This window comes from Giraffa tippelskirchi, chromosome X (assembly GCF_054371585.1).
Source record: "Giraffa tippelskirchi isolate mGirTip1 chromosome X, T2T-mGirTip1v1.2.pri, whole genome shotgun sequence".
NCBI lineage: Eukaryota > Metazoa > Chordata > Mammalia > Artiodactyla > Giraffidae > Giraffa > Giraffa tippelskirchi.
In genome coordinates, this window is record NC_137289.1 from 20921459 (window position 1) to 20948613 (window position 27155).

General features: G+C 38.2%; 2 protein-coding genes and 1 pseudogene across 3 annotated transcripts in view; 1 reads left to right on the plus strand and 2 right to left on the minus strand.

Annotated features, from left to right (window-relative positions):
* FRMD7 (FERM domain containing 7) overlaps positions 1–16001 on the plus strand; it is a 38026-nt gene extending 22025 nt beyond the window's left edge. The window contains exons 6-12 of the mRNA XM_081564017.1: positions 5910–6024; positions 6584–6731; positions 10503–10598; positions 11938–12101; positions 13473–13541; positions 13664–13739; positions 14813–16001. Coding sequence (XP_081420143.1) covers positions 5910–6024; positions 6584–6731; positions 10503–10598; positions 11938–12101; positions 13473–13541; positions 13664–13739; positions 14813–15907 — 1763 coding nt within the window. The 3' untranslated portion in view covers positions 15908–16001. The remainder of the gene's footprint in view (positions 1–5909; positions 6025–6583; positions 6732–10502; positions 10599–11937; positions 12102–13472; positions 13542–13663; positions 13740–14812) is intronic.
* On the minus strand, positions 1123–5023 carry LOC145536453 (NADH dehydrogenase [ubiquinone] 1 beta subcomplex subunit 1 pseudogene; annotated as a pseudogene).
* A 1851-nt stretch (positions 16002–17852) lies between the features above and the next one.
* The window catches only part of STK26 (serine/threonine kinase 26), an 85799-nt gene continuing 76496 nt past the window's right edge, over positions 17853–27155 (minus strand). For both annotated transcript variants that reach the window (XM_081567325.1, XM_081567324.1), the window contains exons 6-13: positions 25426–25534; positions 25183–25340; positions 24118–24303; positions 22577–22725; positions 21389–21482; positions 20930–20992; positions 20711–20847; positions 17853–19635 (exon numbers count right to left, since the gene is read on the minus strand). In XM_081567325.1, the coding sequence (XP_081423451.1) occupies positions 19611–19635; positions 20711–20847; positions 20930–20992; positions 21389–21482; positions 22577–22725; positions 24118–24303; positions 25183–25340; positions 25426–25534 (921 nt within the window). In that variant the 3' untranslated portion in view covers positions 17853–19610. The remainder of the gene's footprint in view (positions 19636–20710; positions 20848–20929; positions 20993–21388; positions 21483–22576; positions 22726–24117; positions 24304–25182; positions 25341–25425; positions 25535–27155) is intronic.

The window sequence follows — 27155 nt, forward strand, 5'->3', positions numbered from 1 at the left end:
CCTATTTTATTTTTTAAAATAGCCCAATTGTGGTAGAATTTGCATACCATAAAATTCACTCATTTTTAAGCCTGTAACTCAATGGATTTTTGTAAATTTACAGAGTTATGCAACCTTTACCACAACCCAGTTTTCAAACATTTCCATCATGCCAAAAGAGATCTCTCATGACCATTTGCAGTCACTCCTTGTGCCCATGCTCAGCCCAGCAACCACTAATTTATTTTCTGTTTCTGTGGATTTGCCTTTTCTGGACATTTCATGGAATCACAATGAGAAAATATGTGGTCTTTGGCATTGGGCTTTTCTCACCAAGCATAATGTTTTTGAAATTCATGCATGTTCTAATGTGAATCACAGCAGTCTGTTCTTTTCTACTGCTGAGTAGTATTCCATTTTATGGGTGTACCACATTTTTTTTATTTACCTGGTCAGGGATGTTTGGACTGTTTCCAGTTTAGCTATTATGAATAGTATTATGAATATTCATGTACAAATCTTTGTGTGGACCCGTGTGTTCATTTCTCTTGGGCAGATTCCTAAGAATGTAATTGTCTCGTCTTAAGGTAAATTTAGGGCTTCCCAGGTGGCACTAGTGGTAAAGAATCCACCTGCCGATGCAGGAGACATAAGAGATGTGGGTTTGATCCCTGGATAGGGAACATCCTCTGGAGGAGGCATGGCAACCCACTCCAGTACTCTTGCCTGAGAATCCCATGCATGGTCAGAGGAGCCTGGTGCACTGCAGTCCATGGAGTCGCAAAGAGGTAGACATGACTTAGTACCTGAGCGTGCGTGCACAATGACTGTTAATATTGAGTACCTTTTCATCTGTTTTGTTAACCATGCCTATGTTTTCTTTGGTAAAATACCTATTCAAATCTTTTGACAATTTTAAAATATGTTGTCTTATTGGACTTTAAGAGATTCTTATATATTCTTATAAAAATCCTTTATGAGATATGTAATTTGTGAAATTTTCTTCCAATCTGTGGCTTGGCTTTTCATTTTCTTTGTGTGTGCGTGTGTGTGTTCTCTCTCTTTTTTTAAAAAATAATGAATGTGTTTTTATTTCTCTCACAATTTAAAAAATGTGAACATTTTGTGATTCAGCCATAGCTTTTACTTCCAGGTGACTTCTTCATTGGATTTCAATGTCTTTTTATATAACAGACTCCTGTTCTGGAAGGCAGCTTAGCTTTTCATCATTATTTTTGTCTAGATAACATCCGAAGACAAATTCCATAGGGACAAGTATATGTACCCAGTGGTCGTGCACAACCTGAAGTAAATTCATTATCAATGCTGCAGCCTTCGAGCCAACAAAAACCCCATGACCAAGGGCAGCAGTGAGCCCAGCCACTGGCACCAGCTTGTTCTCTTTTTTTAAACTGAAGTATAGTTGATTTATAATGCTGTGTTACTTTCAGGTGCACAGCAAAGTGATTCAGATATACGTTGTTGTTGTTGAGTTGCCAAGTCGTATCCAACTCTTTGAGACCCCATGGACTGCAGCATGCCAGGCCTCCCTGCCCCTTACTGTCTCCTAGAGTTTGCCCAAGTTCATGTCCATTGAGTTGGTGATGCCATCCAACCATCTCATCTTCTGCTGCCTTCTTCTCCTTTTGCCTTCAACCTTTCCCAGCAGCAGGGTCTTTTCCAATGAGTCAGCTGTTCACATATATACATATATATATATATATAGATAGATAGATAGATAGATATACATATAGATATACACTCATATATATGCTTTTTCAGATTCTTTTCTAAGTTACTACAAGATATTGAATATAGTTCCCTGTGCTTTAAGTAGGTCCTTGTTGTTTATCTATCTATCTATATATTTTTTTTTTCATTTTTCTTCCACTTTTTTTTTAAATAAATTTATTTATTTTAGTTGGGGGCTAATTACTTTACAATATTGTAATAGTTTTTGCCATACATTGACATGAATCAGCCATGGGTCTACATGTGTTCCCCTTCCTGGACCCCCCACCCACCTCCCTCCCCATCCCATCCCTCTGGGCCATCCCATTGCCCCGGCCCTGAGCCCTTGTCTCATGCATCGAACATGGAATGGTGTTCTGTTTCACATATGATAATATACATGTTTCAATGCTATTCTCCCAGAACGTCCCACCCTCACCTTGTCCCTCAGAGTCCATAAAATTGTTCTATGCATCTGTGTCTCTTATTCTGTCTCGCATATAGGGTTATCGTTACCATCTTCAATTATTAATGGTAGTATATACCTGTTAATCTCATACTTCCAAGTTATCCATCCCTCCCCCCCAACTTCTAATTTCTTTAATTCTGTCTTTTGGAGTATGAGAGTTTTTAATTTTGATGGGCTTTCACTTTCTTAAGATGTTTAGTCCATCATGTTTTTTGGTGTTTTGTCTAAGAACTTTTTGCCTAACCTAAAATCAAAAGAGCTTTTCTCTCAGTTTTCTTCTAGAACATTTTTAGGTTTATCTCTTGGGTTTAGGCCTATGATCCATTTTGAATTTTTTTGTATGTTTGTATGGCATATGATTGTGAGGTAGGAATTCAACTTCTTTTTTTTTTTTTTGCGTGAGGATGTCCATTTCTCCCATTTGTTGAAAACACAATTATTTCCCCATTGAATTGTCTTGTCATCTTTGTCAAAAGCCAACTGACCATAAATGTAAGGGCTTACTTCTAGATTCTCAACTACATTCCATTGATGTATGTGTGCTTATGCCATTACCACATATGTATCATTTACTGTAGCTTTGTATTCAGCTTTAAAATAGAGAAGTATATATTCTCCAGCTTTGTTCTTTTTCCAAATTGTTTCGGTTGTTTTGCATCCTGTGCATTTCCATGCTCATTTTAAGATCATTTGTCAGTTTCTACCCCCAGATTTGGTGGGACTTATACCGAATTTATAGATCAGTTTTGACAGAATTACCATCTTATAAATATTGAGTCTTCTAATCCTTGAATCTGAAATGTTTCTCCATTTATATAGACCTTTGAAAAACTTCAGCAATGTTTTATAATTTTCAGCCCACAAGTTTTACACATCTTTTGTTAAATTTATTGATCTTTTATTCTTTATGGAAATGGAATTGTTTTTCTAGTTTTCTTTCTTCATTATGCTTTGCCAGTACATGCAAATCCAAAACCTTTGTATATTGAGCTTCTATCTTGCTATCTTGCTGAACTCATCTATTACATCTAGTAGCTTTTTGTAGATACCTTAGGATTTTCTACACATAGGACCATGTTGATTACAAGGAAAGACAGTTCTATCTCTTCTATTTCAGTGGAAATTCTTTATATTCTTCTTCTTGTCTGATTGCATTGGCTAGAATCGCTGGTAGAATGTTGGACAGAAGTGGCAAGAGCAGATATTTTTGTCTTGTTCCTGGTTTTAGGGGGAAGCACTCAGTTTCTCACCGTTTAGTATGATTGTGATGTTAGCTGTAGGCTTTCCATAAATAACTTTGTCAGGTTGAAGACGTTTTCTTCAGTTTTTTGTTTGTTGAATGTTTTTATCATGAATTGATGATGGATTTTGCCCAATGTTTTTGCTGTATCTATTGAGATGATAATGAGTTGTTTGGTCTTTTATTCTGTTAACATAGCATATTACATTAATTAACCGTCACACGTTGAACTGATCTCTCACTCCTAGAATAAATCCCACTTACTCATGATGTATAATTCTTTTTATATATTGCTGGATTCAGTTGACTAGTATCTTGTTGAGGATTTTTTCCCTCTGTATTCATGAGAGATATTAATCTGCAGTTTTCTTGTGATGTCTGTGTCTCGTGTTGGTAACAGAGTAATACTGACCCATGAATGAGTTGGTAAGTGTTCCTCGCTCTATTTTCTGAAAGAATCTGTGAAAAATTGGTATTTGTATCTTATTTGAATATTTGATAGAATTAACTAGTGAAACCATATGGGTGGGCCTGATTAAATTTGAATGAGATTCATACATTTTTCATTGTGGGCAAAATAGAAATGGGTAAAAGAGTCACTGATTTGGTCTTTTTTAAAAAGCTTGTTATATAGAGATTTTCATTCTAATGTGATTTTTTAAATATACAAGCATGCCTCATCTGTTTAAAAATGAGCATGCCATCTGTCTAAAACACAATAGAAAACAAGACAAAAGAAAAATAACTTTCCAGTATTCAAAATTGATGCCCTTTGTGGCACCCCACTCCAGTACTCTTGCCTGGAAAATCCCATGGATGGAGGAGCCTGGTAGGCTGCAGTCCATGGGGTCGCTAGGAGTTGGACACGACTGAGCGACTTCACTTTCACTTTTCACTTTCATTCATTGGAGGAGGAAATGGCAACCCACTCCAGTGTTCATGCCTGGAGAATCCCAGGAACGGCGGAGCCTGGTGGCCTGCCATCTATGGGGTCGCGCCAAGTCGGACACAACTGAAGTGACTTAGCAGCAGCAGTCCATGAATTTTACTCAGTAGGAGAGCACCACATTATTCCATGGAGAGTCTATTTACTCTTATAGTTCATAAAATCTTAATAGGTTTGTATATCTTGATCAGCATTTTTTTTTTTCATTTAAAATGCGAATTTTAATTGTAAAAACTGTTTTGGGTTCCCATTTTATGGTAGTGATTCCTATGACTCTGACAGAGTGAAAAGGCCTAAAAATTATAAAGAACGTGTAAGAATTCAAAAACCAAAATAGGAGACTTCTCTGGAAGTCCTGTGGTTAAGACTCTGGGCTTCCAATGCAGGGGGCATGGGTTCAATCCCTGATCAGGGAACTAAGATCCCACATGCTGCATGGTGTGGCCAATAAATAAATAAATAACAATGTCAAGTCATTTACTGTAGGGGCAGTAAATATCTACCTCAATTGCATTTGTAGGCACAGTGTTATAATAGACGTTTATAACAATAAATTGGATACATTTAGAACAGAATGTTATGAGCAGGAATAAACTTCCAGTGATTTGGAAAAACAAGAATGATATCCAGAATGATTCACCTACTGGGGATTCCACATAGCGGGGTTTTACTAGTTTCCTAATGTACCGAGTGATGAATGGCTGTGACTGGCTTACATTGTAGTTGGCATTTATAGTCTCCTTTCTTAATAATGTCTGATCAATGCAGAGTGAGGTTAGGGGGCTGTCTTAGTTTGCTAGGGCTACCATAACAAACAACAACAGACTAGGCGACTTAAATGACAGAAATTTATTTTCTCACAGTTCTGGAGGCTAGACATCAAAGATTGAAGAGTCAGCAGTTTTAGTTTCTTCGGAGGCCTCCCACCTTGGCTTGCAGATGGCTGCCTTCCTGACGCATCCTCACACAGTCTTTCCTCTTGTACCTGCATTCTTGGTGCCTGGCTGTGTGTCCAAATTTCCTCTACTTAGAAGGACACCAGTCAAATTGGATTAGGGCCCACTCTACCGCCCCATTTTAACATAATAATTCCTTTATACGCCCTGTCTTTAAACACAGTCATATTCTGAGGTACTGGGGGTTTAGGACTTCAACATACGAATTTGAGAGGGAGGACACAATTCAACTCACAACGGGGACTGATCAGGAATAGAAGAGATCATAAACAGAATGTGGGAGAAGAAAATAACAAAACATTCATCTATGATCCTGGAGCCTCTAAGACCTACACCGTGTCTGTGACTTCCTATGTTGAGACTTCATAAAAGCCCACTGCTTCTGATTTGAAGAAGAACCAGTTAGTTCTTCCCCCACTACTCATTTCCTAAAACAAAACAAATATACATCAAGTGTGTGGTGGGAGGTCTAGGGCTGCACTGGCCACCAAGAAGGGGCTGTTTGGGGGAGGTGAGAGGGTCTGTTGGGTGCTCCATTGCTTAACTCATAGATAGTAATGTGAAAAATGTCACTTTTCTGTCATGCAGCAGAATTGGGAGACTTTCATGAAGAAACAGATAGGAAACATTTGGCACAAACCCGGTACTTACCGAACCAAGATGATTTAGAGAGCAAGATCGTGCACTTCCATCAGAAGCACATGTAAGTTCTTTCACTGGCACTTGTTTCCACCTGTTCCACTGGCAGGAAAGGCTGAAGCTGGGGACAGACTCTTAAAAGCAAGTTTTTAAGTCAGAGAAGCTTCAGTTTAGTTCAGTTCAGCCGCTCAGTTATGCCCAACTCTGCCACCCCAAGGACTGCAGCACACCAGGCTTCCCTGTCCATCACCAACTTCCAGAGCTTGCTCAAACTCATGTCCATTGAGTCGGTGATGCCACCCAACCATCTCATCCTCTGTCATCCCCTTCTCCTCCTGCCTTCAATTTTTCCCAGCATCGCGGTCTTTTCCAATGAGTCAGTTCTTTGCATCAGGTGGCCAAAGTATTGTAGCTTCAGCTTCAGCATCAGTCCTTCCAATGAATATTCAGGACTGATTTCCTTTACAATGGACTGGTTTGATCTCCTTGCAGTCCAAGGGACTCTCAAGAGTCTTCTCTAACATCACAGGCTCAAGAAAACTTTGAGTTCCTCTTGGAACTCTCAGGGTGGAGGTATCATTCTTGCTGCATTTATTAGGCTCATAAATTCTTTCCCCTTGCAGTGGCAGGAGCCCAGCTGAATCTGACATTCTGCTACTGGACATAGCGAGGAAGCTGGACATGTATGGCATCAGGCCACACCCCGCCAGTGATGGTGAAGGGATGCAGATCCACCTGGCCGTTGCTCACATGGGTGTACTGGTGTTACGGGTAACAGCTCCTTTCCTTTAAAGTCCTCAGCTTTTGGGGTTATCTTGGCTCAAACTTGAGTGTCCATTCTCAAGGGTGACCCCTCCCCTCAGTTTCACCACCAGCCAGAAAGGGAGGCAGTGCTTGGAAGAGTTTGAGGTGAGCTCCCTCCCCTTGATGCACTGTTTCCTTTTGCAGCCTAGAACTGACTGTTTTCTTAGAAGCTCACATGTTAGATCAAGCCAGCATGGTGGAGAGATGAAGTCAAAAGGCTCTTCAGAACTTTTAGACCCTAAAGAAGAATACAGATTTTGGCATCCTAAAAGCCCAGGCTGTGACATAAAGTGCATTCAGCCTGTCCAAATCCGCCAGAAACAACCCAAAGAGTTTCTCATTCAGTTACTAGTTAATTTGGAGGTGCCCAGTGCCAACAAGTAGGGCATTAGCACCCAACCCTGCAAGAAATCTTTACTGTTGACAGACTCATCCTTTCCTCAGGATTCTGTTTTCGAGGTTAGAAACCAACTCAGGGCTCTCTGGTCCTCCGTCATCATTAATCCTCACGCCTAGAAATGTGGCCAGAGGCTATTTTCAACAGTTTTTCAGTCTGTTTAGACTTCTATATCTGTGAATATTCAGTGAATTCAGATCCAAGTTAAAGTTTAAGAACCTTCAGAATGATAGGCAGATACCTGGACAGGTTTGGGAGTGAACCCCTTGTGAGAAAGCAAGGGATGGCTTCGGACCCACTGACCTCCAGGACCAAATTATAGCACTGAAATAAGTCACAAAGCAGGTCAGGTACAGACTTGGCTACAAAAATCTTCACTTTTTATTTGGTTGTAAACTTGACAGCATGAGACTCACATTGATGGCCAGAAGACCCAATGGATCACAGGCATACCTGTTCACCCAGGAGGGAGTTTTTACCCAGTCCACTCTAACTCTGATTCATTGTTTTAAAAGATAAGCAACAAGGATATATTATACAGCTCAGGGAAATATAACCACTATCCTGTAATAACTATTTAAGCTTTTTATTTAATATTGAAGTATAGTTGATCAACAATGTTGTGTTAGTTTCAGGTATACAGCAAAGGGATTCAGTTTTACACATACATGGATCATTCTTGCTGATCCTGATTCTTGCTATTTCCTGTTGCATGAGAGAAGTTGGTGAGGGTAGGGGAGCAAGATCATCATGTTAGTTGTGATCTCTTTCAGTGTGACTACTTCTGCGGACAGTTGGGAACAATACAGATGGTCTATTTTGTCCTACATGAAATCTAGTCAAAGAATATTCATGTATTGAGGGCCTTCTATATGTTCTTCATTGTATTATTTTCTTAAAAAACATTTTATTGAGCTGTAATTTGCATACCATGAAATTCATCTGTTTTAATGGTACAATTCAATGAGTTTGAATATATTTATAGTTGGGAAGCAATCCACTCATCTTTCTATAAGTATATTTATTGTACATCCACTCTGTGCCAGGTACTAGAGCTACAGAGGTAAACAGGAATGATCCTGACTTCATGGAACTTAAATTCTAATAGAAGGAAGACAGTTAAGCAAGTAATTATAAAAAATGTGATATGCTTTGTGCTAGAAGAAACATAGGATGATACGGTAACACATGTGAAAGGGACTTAACATTTAAGCAAGACCAAAGGGATAGGGTTGGCAGATGAAGGAGGGTGTTCCAGGGAAAGGGCACATGGGCTAAGGCCCTGAAAAGGAAAAAGGATGACATAATTAAGAAGTTAACATTAAGCATGACACATGGCTCCTGTCATTAAGATAGTCGCAATTTATTTTAAAGACCAGAGAAATAATGGTCAATATCAGACAATAAATAATCAAAAGGTAATCTATCATATTTACTTTAGTTGCACAAGTAGTATATACAACAGAATAATGTGGTTACCTGTAGAGAATGGTTAGATGGGGACAGAGATAGGAGTGACAGTGGTGGGAGTGAGACTTCTCAATATATTTATTTTTGTACCTCCTTTGATTTTGGACCATGTGAATAAAAACCAAAAGAATTAATCTGTGCGGTTAGTCCAGGAGAGCTAAAGGAGTTTAGAGGAGTTGGAAATGTGTGTGGGCTGTGACAATGATATAGAATATCCTAGATGAGATGCTACCAGAGCTGGCAAGCAGGCTTGACCATGGGGAAGTCATTCTGGGAGGAGAATGCAGAGACCTATAGGGGCAGTGGGAAAGGAACAGAGTTGGATGGAAAGGTGTTTTCTGGGAGTAATGGGATCAAAGTTATAGTCAATATAAGGGCAAGAAAATCCAGCCAAAAGAGTTTCGAGTTGATGCAGGCAGTGAGTGAGGAGCTATTGAAGGTCTTAGAGTAAATGAGGTGGCAGAATAAATGGGATTTTTTTTTAAGCAGTTCAATCTGGAAATATAGGAAGGGGTGAGATTACAGAAGCTGTTCAGTTCAGTTCAGTCACTCAGTCGTGTCCGACTCTTTGTGACCCCATGGACTGTAGCACACCAGGCTTCCCTGTCTATCACCAACTCCTGGAACTTGCTCAAGCTCATGTCCATCGAGTCAGTGATGCCATCCAGCCATCTCATCCTCTGTCGCCCCCTTCTCCTGCCCTCAATCCTTCCCAGCATCAGGGTCTTTTCCAAGGAGAAGCTATTGAAGTGCAGGCTTCCCCCACTTCAAAAGTAGAATGTTCCTCTGAAACCTGTCCTAGCTGACATGGTGTAAAGTGAAGAAGCATTAAGCTGAGGACACATCTTCCTAATGGATGCACAAGATAAAGCGAGATAAAGTACTGGCTAGATGCTGAGCTGCTGAGTGGAGTGCAGTTCCTGGGGAAGGAGCATAGACATGCCACTCTTACTGCTTGGAATGTGCACTACTTTATAACACCTTGGTGCAAAACAAATGCTGATTTTTATTTTTGCCTTTTTTTTTGTAAGAGCAAAATTCCTCTTTGGATTTCTTTCAGTCAGTGAAAATAGGTAATAATGTGGGTTTTTTCATGTAATAAAAGCAAAGTGGCATAAAGCAAACTTTTGAAAAGCAGAGGACCCCTCAGTTCAGTTCAGTCCCTCCATCGTGTCTGACTCTTTGTGACCCCATGGACTGCAGCACACCAAGCCTCCCTGTCCATCACCAACTCCCAGAGCTTACTCAAACTCATGTCCATTGAGTCGGTGATGCCATCCAACCATCTCATCCTCTGTCATCCCCTTCTCCTTCCTTCAATTTTTCCCAGCATCGCAGTCTTTTCCAATGAGTCAGTTCTTCACATCAGGTGGCCAAAATATTGTAGCTTCAGCTTCAACATCAGTCCTTCCAATGAATATTCAGGACTGATTTCCTTTGGGATGGATTGGTTTGATCTCCTTGCAGTCCAAGGGACTCGCAAGAGTCTTCTCCAACACCATAGTTCAAAAGCATCAATTCTTCAGCGCTCAGTTTCTTTAGAGTCCAACTCTCACATCCATACATGACCACTGGAAAAACCATAGCTTTGACTGGATGGACCTTTGTTGCCAAAGTAGTTTTTTCTGTGACCTCCCTATCCTGGTTAGAAACCTTTCCCTTTTTACTTGCATTTCAGAGCAGGTTTGTGTCCCACCTAGAATGCCTTCTCTGGCCATAACTTCTACCTAATACAACTGGGATCAGTCTATACAAGAGATAGATCAAGGATAGCCCTGTTCATGAGATGTATTTTCCAACAGGTTCACATTTTCTTACAAACCAGCCTGTGCTGATATTCATCCTGAAATCTGCCATGTGTTTCGTTATAGGGAAATACAAAGATCAATACTTTCAACTGGGCTAAAATCCGAAAATTGAGTTTTAAGAGAAAGCATTTTCTCATCAAACTTCATGCTAACATCTTGGTAAGTAGCTTTTGAATAAATTCTTTTACTTTCTACTCACTTGAGATTTCTTGGTTGTTTCTGCAAATGGTTGGATTGTGAGTGCTGAAAGCTGGCTGGCCCCAACCGGTGATGTGCTTCCTCTTTTGCCTCTGTATAAATAAACCAGAGCTTTGGTCAGATTTTCACTAAGGGCAAAACACTAAGAAATCCTATTGGCAGTTCAGAATGAGTAAAGCGATAGGAAAATGGGGTGGCTGGGATGAAAGGCAAGTCTCCTTAGACATCATTTTTCAGGGATTTGATAAGTCAAATGAGGGAGCCCAGATCTAAGACTGTGTCCATATTCATTCAAAGTTATTTGCTTGATTTTATAAAGTATTTTCATCTTTCCTGAAGCAAAAAAAAAAAAAATTGAACACCTACTATGTGCCAAATAACTGAACACCTACTCTTCCCCAAAGCAGGATGTGGGGATTGGGTATATATTAAGCCAAAGAAGCAATTATTGGGCAAGGCTGCATTGTACAGGGTGAGACAAAGGGGCTAGAAAGAATTTTTATGACTATAAAGGAAATGGAAGATATGTATCAGCTACTTTTTTGACCTAAAGATAATTCATTCTCCGGATCTTAGCCTTAGATAAAAATATTCATGTGAGCAGTTCAGAAGACTGAATCTAGTGTGAAGCTTGTGGAAAACCCCAGGGCTGTATCCAGAGACCTGGAGAGGAATGGGAGAAGGGGAGGAGCAAAGTGTATTGGGGGTATATAGTGAGTCAGGTGATGGGGCAAACTTGTACTTTAGGTCTGGAAGACCAAGCTCCTCTACAGCAGATTAGGAAATGCTAAATGAGCATCACAGAGCATCATAGAACAAGGCAGCATAAAGAGGGAGAAATGTTTCTAGCTGGTATGTTACAAAGACTCGTGTATATGCAGTCATCCTATAAAGCCTACCATTTGTAAGAAAAATCTCCTCCCTCCCCCTTTCCTGTTGGTCATTTATAACTTCTTGTCACCTTGAAAGGGTGCCCTTTGATGTTCATTTTAACCTAATTTACAACTTCATAAAATGTTCCTGGCAGAGAAGAGGGGGTAAAAGGGGGTGTGAGGTGAGGAGGGTGTGCAGAGTAAGACTTGCTTCACAGAGAAGGCTCTGTTTTTTGAGCAGGGGCCTTGTCTGTTCCTCGGAAGGTTGCCAATCATTTGATTTCAGTAGGTGTGAAGCCTAAAGGGAGCCAAGTGGAAAATCAGAAGCTGGATGTGGACCCTGGACCAATAGTTTGGCAGGCATTGGGATTTGAAGGTCTTTGATATTCTTGAAGGATGTTTTGCTTGATGGAAATTGGTTTCTACAGGTGTTGTGCAAAGATACTTTGGAGTTCACCATGGCCAGCCGAGATGCCTGCAAGGCCTTCTGGAAAACCTGTGTGGAGTACCACGCTTTCTTCAGACTTTCTGAAGAGCCCAAATCAAAGCCCAAAACCCTGCTCTGCAGCAAGGGTTCCAGTTTCCGCTACAGGTAATTAAATACTGTACATAAGCAAACTAAACACACAACTTCTTTTCAATAACAGGGAAGGCAGTAGGAACAGCTTGAATTCTAGAAGCAATAAAGAATCCATTTCAATCACATAAAGGATGATATCCTTAACCGGTCATTCTCTGTGTAACTCATTAAGTCAATATTTTCTAACAGAGAGGCAGGGGGAGGAGTGCACCCCACTTAAGGGGTTAGATCATAATTTCTGCAAGGATAGAGGGGCTTATACTGTGGAGAAAATGTAGTCAATGAACCTATTGTTTTCCTTATGTGCAACTTACATGCTAGCTATTGGAGGGCTAGTTCAACAACATCCTTTTGGTTATGGTTAGGCAAAAGATAGGGTGAGAAAGCCCTGTAGGGCCTAAGGGATTAGAGAGGTTGAACAATATGGTAGTAGAGGCTCCATACTACACGTTAACACCTTGGAGAAAAGGAAGCGAGGTCGAAATAAGAACTTGTTTTTACTTGAACCCACCAGCCTAGGAATTCTTTGAAAGACACTTTCCAACTCTTAGCTAAGATAAAAATTCTAATTCAATGCTTCCCGTAAAGGATTTTTCAAGTAGTAGAAGCCTGCCTCAGTAAAAAGTGGGATTTTTACAATGTACGTATTTTTATGGAATTGTTCCAAAATGTATTCTACAAATCTGTCTTCTTAAACAGATGATACTAAGCATGTTTCGCCCTTTTCTTAATGACCTGAGTTATTATAAACAGTGCTTATTATCCTCTGCCAGCAGCTGTGGTACAGTGGCGACCTCAGGGCAGGGGTGGCATGTCAGAGCCTGCACCATAGTGATAAATGGCCCTGACTTTTGGGGTTTTATTATGCTGATTTCTTGTTTGGTTCTTGTGTTTCTCCCAGCACTCAGCTGGTTTTCTTTGCTAGTGTATGTCTGACTGGAGCAACTTTTCTTCTACTGTTTAGTTAGGTGTTTTTCTCCTGTCATGGGTTGGGAAACCAGACACACAGCCTCAATAGAAACTACGTGTAAATTTGGAGGAAGGGGAAAGGCCTTTAAAGAAAAGTGTATTAGTTTTCAAGGCCAGAGTTTGTACCTGTTAAATAGCCCTGTTCAGATGCTTTTAAAAATTTTCTGGGTTCTGAGTCTTGGATAAATGAGTATTATTAACATGCTGGTCTGGCGCGCTACAGTCCATGGGGTCGCAAAGAGTCGTACATAACTGAGCCACTAAGCACAGCACAGCAACGTGGTCAGAGATTCATGACATATGTCACTCATCCAGACTCTTTTGATTTCAACAATAAATGATGCTTTTGAGTTTTAGTAGCCTACTGGCTTATGAAGAGCATTCATAAAATAGTTTATCTCATTTTTCTCACAGTGGAAGAACCCAAAGGCAACTTTTGGAATATGGAAAAAAAGGGAGGTTGAAGAGCTTGCCATTTGAAAGGTAACCAACCTGGTTTTGTTTCTCTCTGTGATGGTAATTTTTTAGGTTGAATTTAGAGTGTTAGAGGGATCCTGTATTCACGTAAAGACTATTTCAATTCCTTCTCTGTTTGGGGATTTCAGGAAACATTACCCATCTCAGTACCATGAACGACAGTGCAGGTCCTCCCCAGACCTCCTCTCTGATGTGTCAAAACAAGTAAGGTTTTTGAAAATTTCTTCTTCTTCACGTAAGTGTAATGCATCCACATTTCAAATGCTTCCAAGAATTGATTGTGCCAGAATCTCCCAGTATGTAAAAAGGTTACTGTGATCAAATAGGCTGACTTCCCAGGGTCTGTCATCTACATATCTCCAGCCAACAGAAGACTGTTGGATACATTGCTGTGTGTACTGTATGGACTGACAAGATCTGGTACAACTTCAAATTGCAACCTGTATTGCTAACATCTTGCAAAATGCAGATCCAAATGAATTTCTATGGCTTTGTATTTTTTAAACTAAAAGCTTTGCCTTTTTACCTACGAAAACCTTAAGGCTTAGAGGAAGCTATGAGGTCTTGGGTTAATATTTTAAAGTACTTTTGCTATGTAATTTTGCTACTTTAAGAACAAAGTGCTATTCTCTTGAAACTGTGAGATGATGGCTTCATTTGAGTTTTATAGTATAAACCATGTTAATTTTTCTTTTGCTCTCCCTAAAAAAAAAATCTAATTAGAGGTCTCATAAACTCTGTCTTCATTCAAGTCAGAGGCAGTTTTTATCTGAAAGGCATCACAGCGTTACAATGCTGGAAGGTACCATCAAATGTTTAACTACCTCCTGCCATTCACAGCCCTCCTCCCCACCATTTTACAGGAGGGAGGGAGGAGGCTGGAACAGTGAGGTTAGGAGACTTACTTGAGGTCACACAGCAAGTAAAGACAGAGCCAAGCCAAGACCAAAAGGCAGAACTCCTGGCTCATGAATATAGCTACTCAGCCATACTACTTGAAGTACAATGCTGGGGCTCGAGTAGATAGAGAATGTGGAGACTGGGAGTGTGATGGTGTTGAGAAATAGTAGTGTTATGTCTATTTTTCAGCACATATATTGGGATGTGGTCCAAGTTAGAACCTTTTATGTATGTATTTATCAACCCTGGCAGAGAACATGGGTTGAAATGCCTTTGTGAAAAACTACCTTTGCGAAATCAAAGGCTGATTTAGATCCCTGTCCCCACCCCAACCAAATGGCTTTTCCTTCTTTCAACTGCCTGTCCTTTCTCTCAAGGTGGAAGATCTGAGACTAGGCTATGGCAGTGGGTACTACAGAACTGTGAATGGAGTGCACGCCTCTGAGCCTGTGCTGGATAGCAGGAGGAGAAATTCCGCAGTGGAGGTGACGTTTGCAGCTGAGCTGGAGCATTCCAAACCAGAGGCAGATCCCATATCACTGCATCAGTCCCAAAGCAGTTCCTCTTTCCCTTTTATTTATACAGACCCAGTCTTTACCACTGACCCTGATCCTGACACTGATCCCAGAGACTACTTTGAGGAAAGGAGTCCTCTGAGCTCCTTCCAGACAAGCTCTAAGTTTGCTGACAATCCCACGAGCACATCTTCCGGCCTTACAAGCAAAGTGAGTCCAGCAAGGCAGCTTACTTACACAGATGTGCCCTATATTCCTTGTACTGGTCAGCAGGTTGATATTATGCCTCCCCAAGTCTTCTTTTATGTGGACAAACCACCCCAGGTGCCCAGACGGTCTCCAATCATGGCAGAGGAAAGGGAAAGACCAGACAGCTGTCTACAGTCTACTGCAATGAAGTCAGCCAAAAGAAGCCCAAGGAATACCAGAATGAAGAGCTTTCAGCAAGACTTTCAAGAACTCCAAGAAGCTATGGCCAGGACTACTGGTAGGAGCAATGTGAATGTAGATCTAGAAAAGCAAGATCCAACTATAGAAGATGCATTTGCATATAACATTCAAGAGCCAACCCCTAAACGTTCCCAGAGCCAATCAGACATGAAAACGATCCGATTTCCTTTTGGGTCAGAATTTAGACCTTTAGGGCCTTGTCCTGCTCTCAGTCGTAAAGCTGACCTATTTACATATACGTTTGCAGAGCAGGAGTTTCCAACAGTTTTAATGGATCAGGGAACTACAGAAAGGTATGTGCCTAGTGAATCCAGTGATTCTGAGTCAGAGATTCTTAAACCAGACTACTACTCTTTATATGACAAAGGAATAAGGTCACCCATGGCCAGAATTCGCTTGTCTTCTGGTAGTCTACAGCTAGATGAAGAAGATGAAGATGTTTCTTTCGATACATCAACTGCTGAAGATAGGACTTTGCAAAAACCATGTAATTACTTTTTAGCCTAAAATGTGAACCCTATGAACATGTCCAGACCAATTCCATGTTACTCACTTAGGTGAAACATAAGATACTTTCTGCAAAAACCATTTTCTTTGTTACTATTCACTGGTACTAAGGGAATCTTCTAAGCTTGGGCACCTAGCTTATGAAAGATCCAGCTACTGCCTCATTCCTCAAGCCTCTCTTCTATTCCCTCTGAATCATTCTGGAACATGCCCTTTCTTCACCAGCCCTGAGGCAGAGTGAGGTGGGTATTTGTCATCTCTATTATACATTTCCCCACAAAGACATTATAAATGAAGGTCAGGCTCCTCAACACTGAAGAACAGTAAGAACAGTAACAGTATGGACTGGCATACAAAATTGGCTTCTGGTATCATTTAGTGATAACAGACTGTGACTGTGTTGATCATTTTGTTCTTAAACAACACTGCAACTAAAGGTTTCAGTCCGCATTATTTGTGTGGGGCCCAGTAAAAATGGTCCTCTTTTATGTTAAAAGACTTCAATTTTTATAACATATATTAGGGGGAGCATGGCCCTCTTGTACTTCAGGAACAGAAGGAACATAGATCCTTTCAACAGAATACAAGTTTATAATTAATCTAGGACTTGGCAGAATTCTAAACCTTGGAAATTCATGAACTGATCAGTTTCTAAAACCAGACATCTGCTGATGAGGACAATATGATGTTTGACTTATTCTCTATTCTTAACTAGCTATAATATGTAGTGACAGATAAAAGTTAACGTGTTGGTCTGTTTATCTAATTTCTTCTGCAAGAATTTATTTTTTTGCCATATCTTGTTGCATGCATGTAGGCAAGAAAATGAGATGAGGAGCATTTTAATAAAGAGTGATGGAAACCCATTTACTTAAACACGTTGTAAGTATGAACTTCCTTTTGTTTTAATCAATTTCAGAAGTGATTGGCTCTAGCCTATAATTAAGGGAAGGCACAGTTAGAGAACAAGGAAAAGGAGGGAAGCAGGTGAAAATGTATAGTCAGGGATGGAGAAGTGGCAGAAATGGGGTAGCTGAAAAGAAAAAGGATAATACTCCACACTGAGTTAATGAACCAAAATTCTATTCTTGACCCATTCAGAATATTATTCCCCCTTGGAAGGTATAGCATTCTATTTGAGAACTTTATCTTCTTTTTTTTTATTTTAATGGTAAATAAAACATATTTACAAGATAATGTTAGGTAATGACATCAAAGAAATGATGCAATTATATAAGCAAGTTATTTTTATATATGACTGAATAGATAAAAGATAGATGGAATAGTTGTCTTACTCTCCTAGTCCTTACACCAGAAAAATCCCTTTTAATAAACCTCACTCTACTGCTTTTCAACGTTCCAGCACTTTCCTTCCTGCTCCTGGAACCAAATCCAATAACTCACAAGTCTACAATAGCTATTTCATAATAAGAATATATGAAGCCCAATCACTTATGTATTAACCATATAGATACTCAAAGCTATATTAAGTTCATCTCTGACCTTTTCTATAGGAAAAACCCAAACTCCTTTACGATTATATGCTGTTTCTCATCTTAATTTCCAGAAATCTTTGCAAAATTTGTTTCCCCCAGAGAGATACAGGGTTAAAATCTGTATAAGATTTCCTAATAAAACTATATATTAAGGTGACCATATAATTTACTGTCTAACCTAATAAGGACATTTTTGGGTGAAAGAGGACTCTATTAATAATTTTGTCAGGACAGGAGGCAGAAATCATGACAGATATTCAAGCAGGACAGAAATCAGATATTCAGATTATAGTCCACTGGAGCTATAATCAATGCATAATAAAATTGTGAAGAATATCTTCTAGTTTCCAATGGAAACTCTGATGCTAAAGTTCCAACAACAAATGAAAGGGGAAAGGAGAAATAATTTGAAACAAAATACCATACCCCTCAAGAAAACAAACATGAAGGACCATGAAATTTAAATATTTATTTTTAAATCCCCCCAAAACACTGAAGTATGCTTACCCAGAAACAGTTTACAGGGCTAATAACTAAAATGATTAAGCAATACGATTTTCTATTCATAATGCAGTTGTGCTGAAAGTTTCAAATAATCAATTTAAAATTTTGTTGCTTTTACTTTTATAAAAATATTCATTTAATACATGATATGAGTTTCAAAATTATTACCAGGCCTCTACAAATTATAAACTGTGATTGAGTTTCAGTTAGTTAGCAGGTGAAAATTTTCACTGAACTATTACTTCAAAATACAATGTGTTAAAAGTAATTATTACAGTATAGGCACCAATGAAAACATTTTCTTGGCATATGACACAACAACAACGTGTTCAAGTGTCTGTATTATTACAAAAGAGGAGGACGTAATGGCCACTTTGACTAAAAACTTATTCTTCACCTGAAGAACATCTTCTAATATTTGGCAATTATTGAGCCTTATTAAAATGACTTTTGTGCAAAACCCAAATTGTGCAGATCCAAACAATAAAACATAAACCATCAAAACTAATTAATATTAATAATTCTACAACTACTGAAATACAGCCCCACTTCAGAACTTAGGCAGGCATAATATATATACTGGGCTTAAAAGATAAGGGTATTACCCACGTAACAGTACCATAAATATAACTGAAAATTAACTGTACAATCTAACTTACTTTTGTACGGACAGAAATCATCCGGTACTATGATTATTTTCATACGAATTAGAAAATGCTTACTTAAATACCCTCTCAAAAATGAACAAATGATGCTTACGTATTGGATAGTTATGAAGAACAAAAATGTATAAATAGTTTATAGGACATTTTAAGACCATGACAAAAATATGCTGGTGTAAATTATATTCATACCTGTTGACCAGGTATTTATAATCACATGATAATCAGCTTCTTTTAAGCTCCCCAAATCTACTCATATAATATGCGATTTGAGTTGATTTTTAAAATGAATCCTTATTCTTCCAGTACTACTGAAAATCCATCCTTGGCTAATTGGTATTGCTTTAACTTCCCAACCATGTTAAATAAGGGTCAACCATCTCTTCTATAAGAGAAAGTAAATACTTCACACAAGAGGTACCTCTGTTGCTACATGTTGCCTCTAAACACTACAGACGCAGGGCTCTCAAATGTAATCATTATCGAGCTGCCTGAAATATCATACCCACTTCGTAGAAACGTCAATACTTTTCCAGGTTTCATTTCTAAGAGCTTATCAAAAACTTCTGTTTTAAGAATGTGTGACTTGTTTCTGCTTCCCCACCAATAGTCATTTTTAGAATATGCTGTGTTAAAAAAAAGTTTTTTGAAGCTTGATGATTATAAAAGTTGAATATTTATGATGACTTTGAACAACCTGTATGTTTCATGAGTGTACAGTTAACTAAAGATCAAAACATGAAAAGGTATTCATCCTAGTAACTTAAGTAATAATGATACCTAAAAGCAAAACTGTCTCAACACTTACTAGAATACAGGTGAAACTATAGTATTAAAAGTTACTCCTTACAAAATAATCTCTTTAAAATAGAAAATGATAAACACCATCACAAAATAGTTGAATAGCTTCTTCCAAATCTTCAATGTTGCAAAGATCCAAAAGGCACACGGAGCTCATGAGTTAAGCATTGTTAAGCTTGAAGTAGCTTTGGTGGGTTTCTCTGGGTCCATATGAAATAGAAGCCAATAACGAGAAGTTTCTTACGGGGATTCATCTGTCGAACACCTATAAAATTAGGAAAAACTTAAATGATGTATAAATATGCATGTGTCTACCTTATATCTGTATGAACTCTCCAGTGAAGGAAGTGATTCAGCAGACAAAACTGTATTAAGTCTCATTATACAGATGCTACAATATAAGGAAGTTAAAAAAAATCCCTTCTGTGTCTGATTTTACAACTTCCCATTGATTTGTTTGCAAATTGGAAAAGAAAAGGGAGGTTTTCATTAAAAACTAAGGGATTTTAATTAGCCTCCAATTAAAATAAATAAATTAAGAAAAACGAAGGGATTTTAAGAGGGGTTTTAGCTGATGAATATAAATAGGCTTTATCAGCTAAAAAGATCTAGGAGAGTATGTTTTACAGCTGTATAGTTTGTTCCAACTTGATCCCAGTGGCATCACAAACACAAAGAAATATAAAGATACACTGAGAAGCCATATAATGGGATTAAGGCTAAGATTAGTATTGCTTTATAACTTGCTTGAGCTAAGAAGTTGTGTTTGTATATGCATTTTAAAATGGAATTTAACAATTAAATGTAAGAACTTTACTGAGTGTGAACAAAGTTAAAGCAACAGGTCAAGAGACAGTATAGAAACTGAAATCAACCATAAGAACTTTTCAGTCTTCATTTGAGTTTCTCTACCTAAAATCCTTTCCTTAACTTTTCCTATGGGAGTTAAACTTAATGAACTATAGCACTGAAACTGTGAATAGCACTGTGATAAGAATAGCGGTGAGAATGACAGCATTCCTAAATGGTATTTACAAGGGTCCAAATAAGAATATGCCCCCTGACCTTTTGTCTATACTCCTAGTAACAAAAAAAAAAAAAGGAGAAAAACAACCAGGCCATTTCATTCAGTGGAAAACTACCTTGTAATGTGTGCAGATAATTCCAAAAGCTAATATTTCAGATGGGCAGCAAACAAAACAGTTTTCAATTTTATGACTATTAAGAATTGACTTTGTTAGGAATAACCAAAATAAGTAGGTAATCATATTATCACATCATAAATGAACATCCAACAGAAAATGTCAAAATAGTTTTTTTAAATGACACTTCAAGCTTACTTTTGAAATTTTTCAATTAATTTCTTCACCATTTTATCTGTAATGCCAGGACAGGCAGCTTCGGCCACGGCAATACTTTTCTCCAGTTCTTCGATTGCCTGATTCCTGCTTGCATTATTCTCATCCTGCTGTTTAAGCTGAGAAAGATCAATAGCTATAACATTTAAAATTACTAAACTTCTTAAAATAGATAGCCAAAGCTGATGAGTCTGTACTTACTTCAGCAAATGCAGGTGTGATTATCATAGACAAACAGCTCAGGGTTTGTACAAGCTCTTGCTCCTTTGAACAAATATTATAGATTATACACATGAAATTAAAATAATCACTCATGTGCATTCATTGGAGTCCTTCCCCAAAAAGACCCAATACAAGGCAAGTCTCCATGCTTTCTTCTCATCACTCATTCCCATCCATTGTCCAGAGGCCTCTAACTTCTAGGATTACAATTAATATGCACAATTCTATCTTAAAACATACCAATGGCCACTTAAATGACTTCTATGACCTTTTCTTAATTAGTTTGAAACGAATGGCAAATGAAACATACTGTGGACCACAGTGAGGTAGACAAGCATTTAGGGGTATTAAATTCTAACAATTTCTGGCCATCACACTGTCTCATTTTATAGTTCGAAAAAGTCTACCAAAAGGAAGTGATCATCTCTGTATACATACTGCCCCATTCTGTAGTTTCTTAGGATCAGGCTTCTTTCGCACAGTGGTAAAGCTCCATTCAGGATGAGTATTATTTTCCCTGCTGGTGGACTCCCTAAAGAGATTGCCAAAGATATTTATATAAGTTCCCAAATGACACAGCTTGGGGAAAATACCAAATCAGTGCAGACAGATTCTGAATGGATAATTGTCCCAATATATAAAAAAATCATTTGATCTCAGTTTCAAATACACACTGCTTTCTGCCAAAGAGTAGCAATGGTACCCAGCTCTAAGTGTATATCAGAATCACATGTCAAGGTCTCTTACTATATATAAAGCCCTGGCCCAATCCCTTCCCACTGACTAGATCAAGATCTCCTGTGGTGTGGCTTGTGTGATTTTTTTTTTCCATCTTATTTTATATTGGAGTCTAGTTAATTTACACTTTTAAGGCTCCATGAGTGACTAATGGGCAGCAAAGGCCAACAACCATTAGAACAGAGTAAAGACAACTACCCTGATACTTTTTAGACCTTTCAAAAGTTGGACAATTTCTTATAAATGCAGATATTATCTGAAGAGATTTGGTGTTGCCTTTGTGTCAATTCAACTAGCAGAGGAGTAAATTCTGGTGTAGCCTACAGACTGTAGTCTAAATTAAGTTAAGGAGTTAGAGGCTCAAATGTTAGTATAAATGCTGCAGTTAAAAAATAATGCAACTTTTTAGGGGGTACAAATCAGATATAAATATTTGAATTGAATATTTCAATGTACCAGTCTGATCACAGTTTGGTACATGGCCAAGAGGTGAGAAACATTAGTTCTCCAAAGGGGTTTTGCAGGTTGCCAGGAAAGTATGAGATGACATTGCTCTTTATCACTTTGGGCAAGCTAATAAAACACCTTAAATGCAATCTTGTTCCAAAATTTTGTAATATACTCAAGTATCCACTAGGGGTTAGACTGAGACCATTTAAAACTAAAGAAATTCACTTCACTTCTAAGGAGAAAAAAAAAAACACAAAATATGTTTCCAAATTCACTGTACTTCACAGACCACAATTTTAAAAGATTTTCACAATTTCTAAAGTCACACTTTAGAATAAGGTTTATATTTTATGCTAGAGAAAGTGTATCAGCTCACAGTAAAAGATGTGAAATATTGAAATGGGCTATCTACATAAAAAGTAAACAATTGGTACTTACGAATCAGACCCATCAGAATCAGATTCATCATCACTGTGTCCTTCTGCCTTCCATCTCTTAAATCGATCTATCAGTTCAGTCAGATAAGAAGTCTTCTTTGAATTTTTTACAATGAATTTATGTTTCAGAAGTTCTTTAGCTGTAGGACGCTAAGGAACAAAAAAGGAAGGATGCACCAATATTTCTAGGCTTTTTATGATTGCAAAGAGTGATATGAAATCATTATCAATTATTAAGCTGAAAGGTATAAAAGTTTGTTTTGTCTATAGATATGAGGATAACTTGGAGAAGGCAATGGCACCCCATTCCAGTACTCTTGCCTGGAAATCCCATGGACAGAGGAGCCTGGTAGGCTGCAGTCCATGGGGTTGCAAAGAGTCAGACACAATTGAGCGACTTCACTTTCAGTTTTCACCTTCATGCATTGGAGAAGGAAATGGCAACCCACTCCAGTGTTCTTGCCTGGAGAATCCCAGGGACGGGGGAGCCTGGTGGGCTTCCGCCTATGGGGTCGCAGAGAGTCGGACACGACTGAAGCAACTTAGCAGCAGTAGTAGCATGAGGATAACTAAAATGCCATAGGACAATAGCTAATTCTATTTCCGAAGTGGCTCAAGGCAACCAAATTAAATTCACTACTTTGGTATCAATTTGCTCAAGTCCAGTGGGCAAAAGGTGGCCTACGTATCAGCAAACAGGCAGGCAGGGCTTTCTTAAAAGCAGAGAAATACGTGACAGGACTTCAATAATTACGTAAAAATTTTAAAACAAGATTGTGCTTTAAAATACTTTTATTATATTTACTGTAAATTGGGAAAAAAAAGGATGAAAACTAGCAAGGCTATAACTTTATTATCTGCACACGTCATATGACCCCCACATTAATCCCTTCTCCATCACACATTAATTCATATTGCATCTAAATAAAAATACCATGTGCTGTGGGGGATATTTCCTAATATTTTATTAATATCAGAATATTCATTAGCAACCTAAGATAGTTACATCCAATTTAGATAGTTATCGTATATTTCTAGTTTCTCACAGTTATCAGGCAGCTTTATTTTAAAAAACAAAAAGACAACTGTAACCAAGTTTGCCAACTAAATGAAAGGAGCTCACTAGACTTCAGGAAAAGTATACAACTTCATGTTGGAATTTCTGAACATAAAATAAAAAATCATGAAGCACCAACAACTTTTCATGAAAAATAAAAACAGTTGAATAAAAATCATTGTGCATGGTTATACTTTCATAATGACATCCTAGAAAATGAACTTTATTTCCCCTTGAAGTAGGAAATGATCAACAGAATGAGGAAGATGCTAGGGAACATAGCAAAAAAGAGAAGATGCAAGGGAAGGAGAGAAGGAACTACAGATCTTGTCAACAACTGAACAAAATTAGCAACACAGACGGGACAGTCAGGTTCCTGGATGGTCTGTATTCCACAGGCATTGTATTCCTTACTGTTGAACAAACCACATTGGCTCTATGTATATCTGATCACAGAAAATAATGGTCATAGCACATATACTCACAAATGATGGATCTTTGTTCAGGCAAGCATCAATAAACTCCTTAAAGGATTTAGTAAAGTCTCCGACAAGAGTTGGAGGATTGTTTTTTGGAATAAGAAACAGAACTCTCATTGGATGCATATCGGAGTTAGGTGGCTCTCCCTTGGCTAGTTCAATAGCAGTAATTCCCAGTGACCAAATGTCAGCCTAAGGTAAGGAGGAAAGAGCAATTACCTTGAAATTCCATTCTAACATTCTGCCACAAAATAACTTGTAGAGTCTAATGGTCATACAATATTAAAATGTGTCAAGAAATCTGGTGTTAATAAATTTTTGATAGAATTCATTTTTTTTTTTTTAAGAAAAGTATCAAATTCCCTACTTTGTGCCAGGCACTGCATTCCAAGCACTGACAATTTGAGTGGTGACTAAACCAGACAAAAATTCCTGCTCTCAAGAGGCTTATGTTCTAGTAGAAGAGAAAGATAAATGAATAAACAATAGGATGTCAGATGGTATTAAGTTCTGTGAAGAAAATACAAAATCAGGATAATGGAATAATGAATGATAAGGTAAAACGGCTGCAAATTTACATGGCATGGCTAGGGAAGACTATTCTGTGTCAGTAATGTTTAAGCAGAGACCTGATTGAGAGGAAAGTTATTCCAGTTAGCGGGAGAGGCAAGTGCAAAGGTCCTGAGGCCAGAGGGGACTTACTGTGTTTATGGACCAGTAATGAGGCCACTGTGGCTGAAGTGGATAGCAAATGGAGAACAGTGGTAGGAGATGAGGCAGAGGTAGACAAGGGCCAGACAGTAGAGAGCCATGTATGTGATAGTAAGGACTTTGGATTGTATTCCAAGTAGGATGGAAGGTCACTGAAGGGAAGAAGATCCAAATATTCAGTATTACCAGAATCTAGGGAACTTATGATTTAGCAGCAAAATTTGACATGACTCTAGTTTTAGAAATATTCTAAGAGGAAGGAGAATTAAGGCAGTTTATTAAATAGGATAGGATGCTATGTAAAACAATATTAAAAACAAAATAGGTAACAAAAAAAAACCAAAATAGGTAACACTTCACTTTTGAGTCATAAGCTGACTGCTGGATAACTTCAGGAGCCATCCAAAATGGTGTTCCCACAAAGGTATTTCTTTTAATTTGTGTATCCGTCAGCTGGCCAGCCACTCCAAAGTCAGCAAGTTTCACATCTCCTTGCTCTGAGAGCAAGACGTTGGCAGCTAGGAGGGAAAAGGAAACGAAAAAAACCTCAGCTTCCTCAGAATGCATCTATTTTTCTCAGGTTCATATTAGACTTCTGTATACCTTTTATGTCTCGGTGAATTTTCTTTTCAGAATGCAGGTAGTCCAGACCTTTCAAAATTTCCTTTAGCATGGTAGCGATCTGGAACTCATCAAATGGACCAGCTCGCAGCTTAGGGCGAAAAACACATACACATATATACATGTAAAAGTTTGGAACAATAAAGTTCAAACTTAATATTATTGTTGAAATAAGGGAATTGCTAATATATAATGAAGCAGTTCTGTTTATTAAGCCAGTATTTAAACAAATGAGAAAATTCTTAAGGGTGAAGAGAGTTATGTCAAAGGGCTGAAAGGGTTTTCAATGATTAGATTTTAATGATCAGATTTAATCTTGAAAGATAATATAACTATATATTAGTTCCAAATCTTGAGGTTCTTAAATATTTACATTAAAGATCTAAGGAACATGCTTAAGTAATGACAGATCGGAAAAAATATATCAACTACTTAAATTTTGTCATTTGCTGTTTAAAACATTAAATATTTACACCGAACTGATTTTTAGATCAAATGGTCCATAAGATTTCTGCAGCAACACAATTTGATCATATGGGTTAGCTGTAGCACAGTTCTTAACATTTACGTATTTCAAAAACACTGTAAAGCATACATCCTTTTTGGAGACTCAGATTTAAGTTTTAGCTAGGAATATAATAATTAAACTATTCAAGCTTTCATTGTAAAAAGAAATTCAAATCATGGAGGGATACAGTTTTTCAAATAAACATAACACATTTCCCTTTCTTTCCCCATCCCTGTACTAAAGCCAGTGGTTTCAACTGCAATACAAGGAAAGCAATGATTCAGTTTCAGGAGAATTTGTAATGGAATATCTGAAAATCTCTCTTTAAAATAAATGGTTATTTAAAAATTCTGATACCTCATAAAGCACAAACAGTGGACTGTATAATATTATTACAGGAAAGGGTGGGAATCTCGAGTCAGAGCTGAGGTAGAGTTCTGTTTGCTGGAAGGAGGGAAGAGGTGGTGAAAATCAAACATTGCCCACTCTGCCTCACACTGGGAGGGATTCACAGCTCTTTGGCACCTTCTGTATTTCATCTTTCATGAATGCCATATTTATTCTGAATAAAGGGCACTTTCATGTTGAAATTTAACAGCTTAAAATAGAACCCATACTTCGGTCTCATTATTTAATATTAACTATGCTCTGGATATATAGTATACTTCAGGGATGTTTATAGTTCAGTAGGTGCCTTTCCTAGGTAACATTATCTATTTACTTTCAAATATATCAACTTCCACCCCAAAGTATCTATTTAAACACCAGTGATTAAAGTCATCTAAAAGGTGAAAATGGCATATTATTTTATTGATCACTGGTAATGAAATTCTGAGGTAATACCAAACAACTTAAAAGATAAATGTCAGGTAATACTACTTAAGACTAGTACTTTAGTATCATTGATTATAAAATGTTGACAGGGCCAGAGGAGGTATATTCTCAGTCACTTAGAAAATTGGGCAAGGTCCATATAAAAGGTACTAGCTATCATTCTGCGGAGAAGGAAATGGCACCCCACTCCAGTACTCTTGCCTGGAAACTCCCATGGACGGAGGAGCCTGGTAGGCTGCAGTCCATGGGGTCGCTAAGGGTCGGACATGACTGAGCAACTTCACTTTCACTTTTCACTTTCATGCATTGGAGAAGGAAATGGCAACCCACTCCAGTGTTCTTGCCTGGAGAATCCCAGGGATGGGGGAGC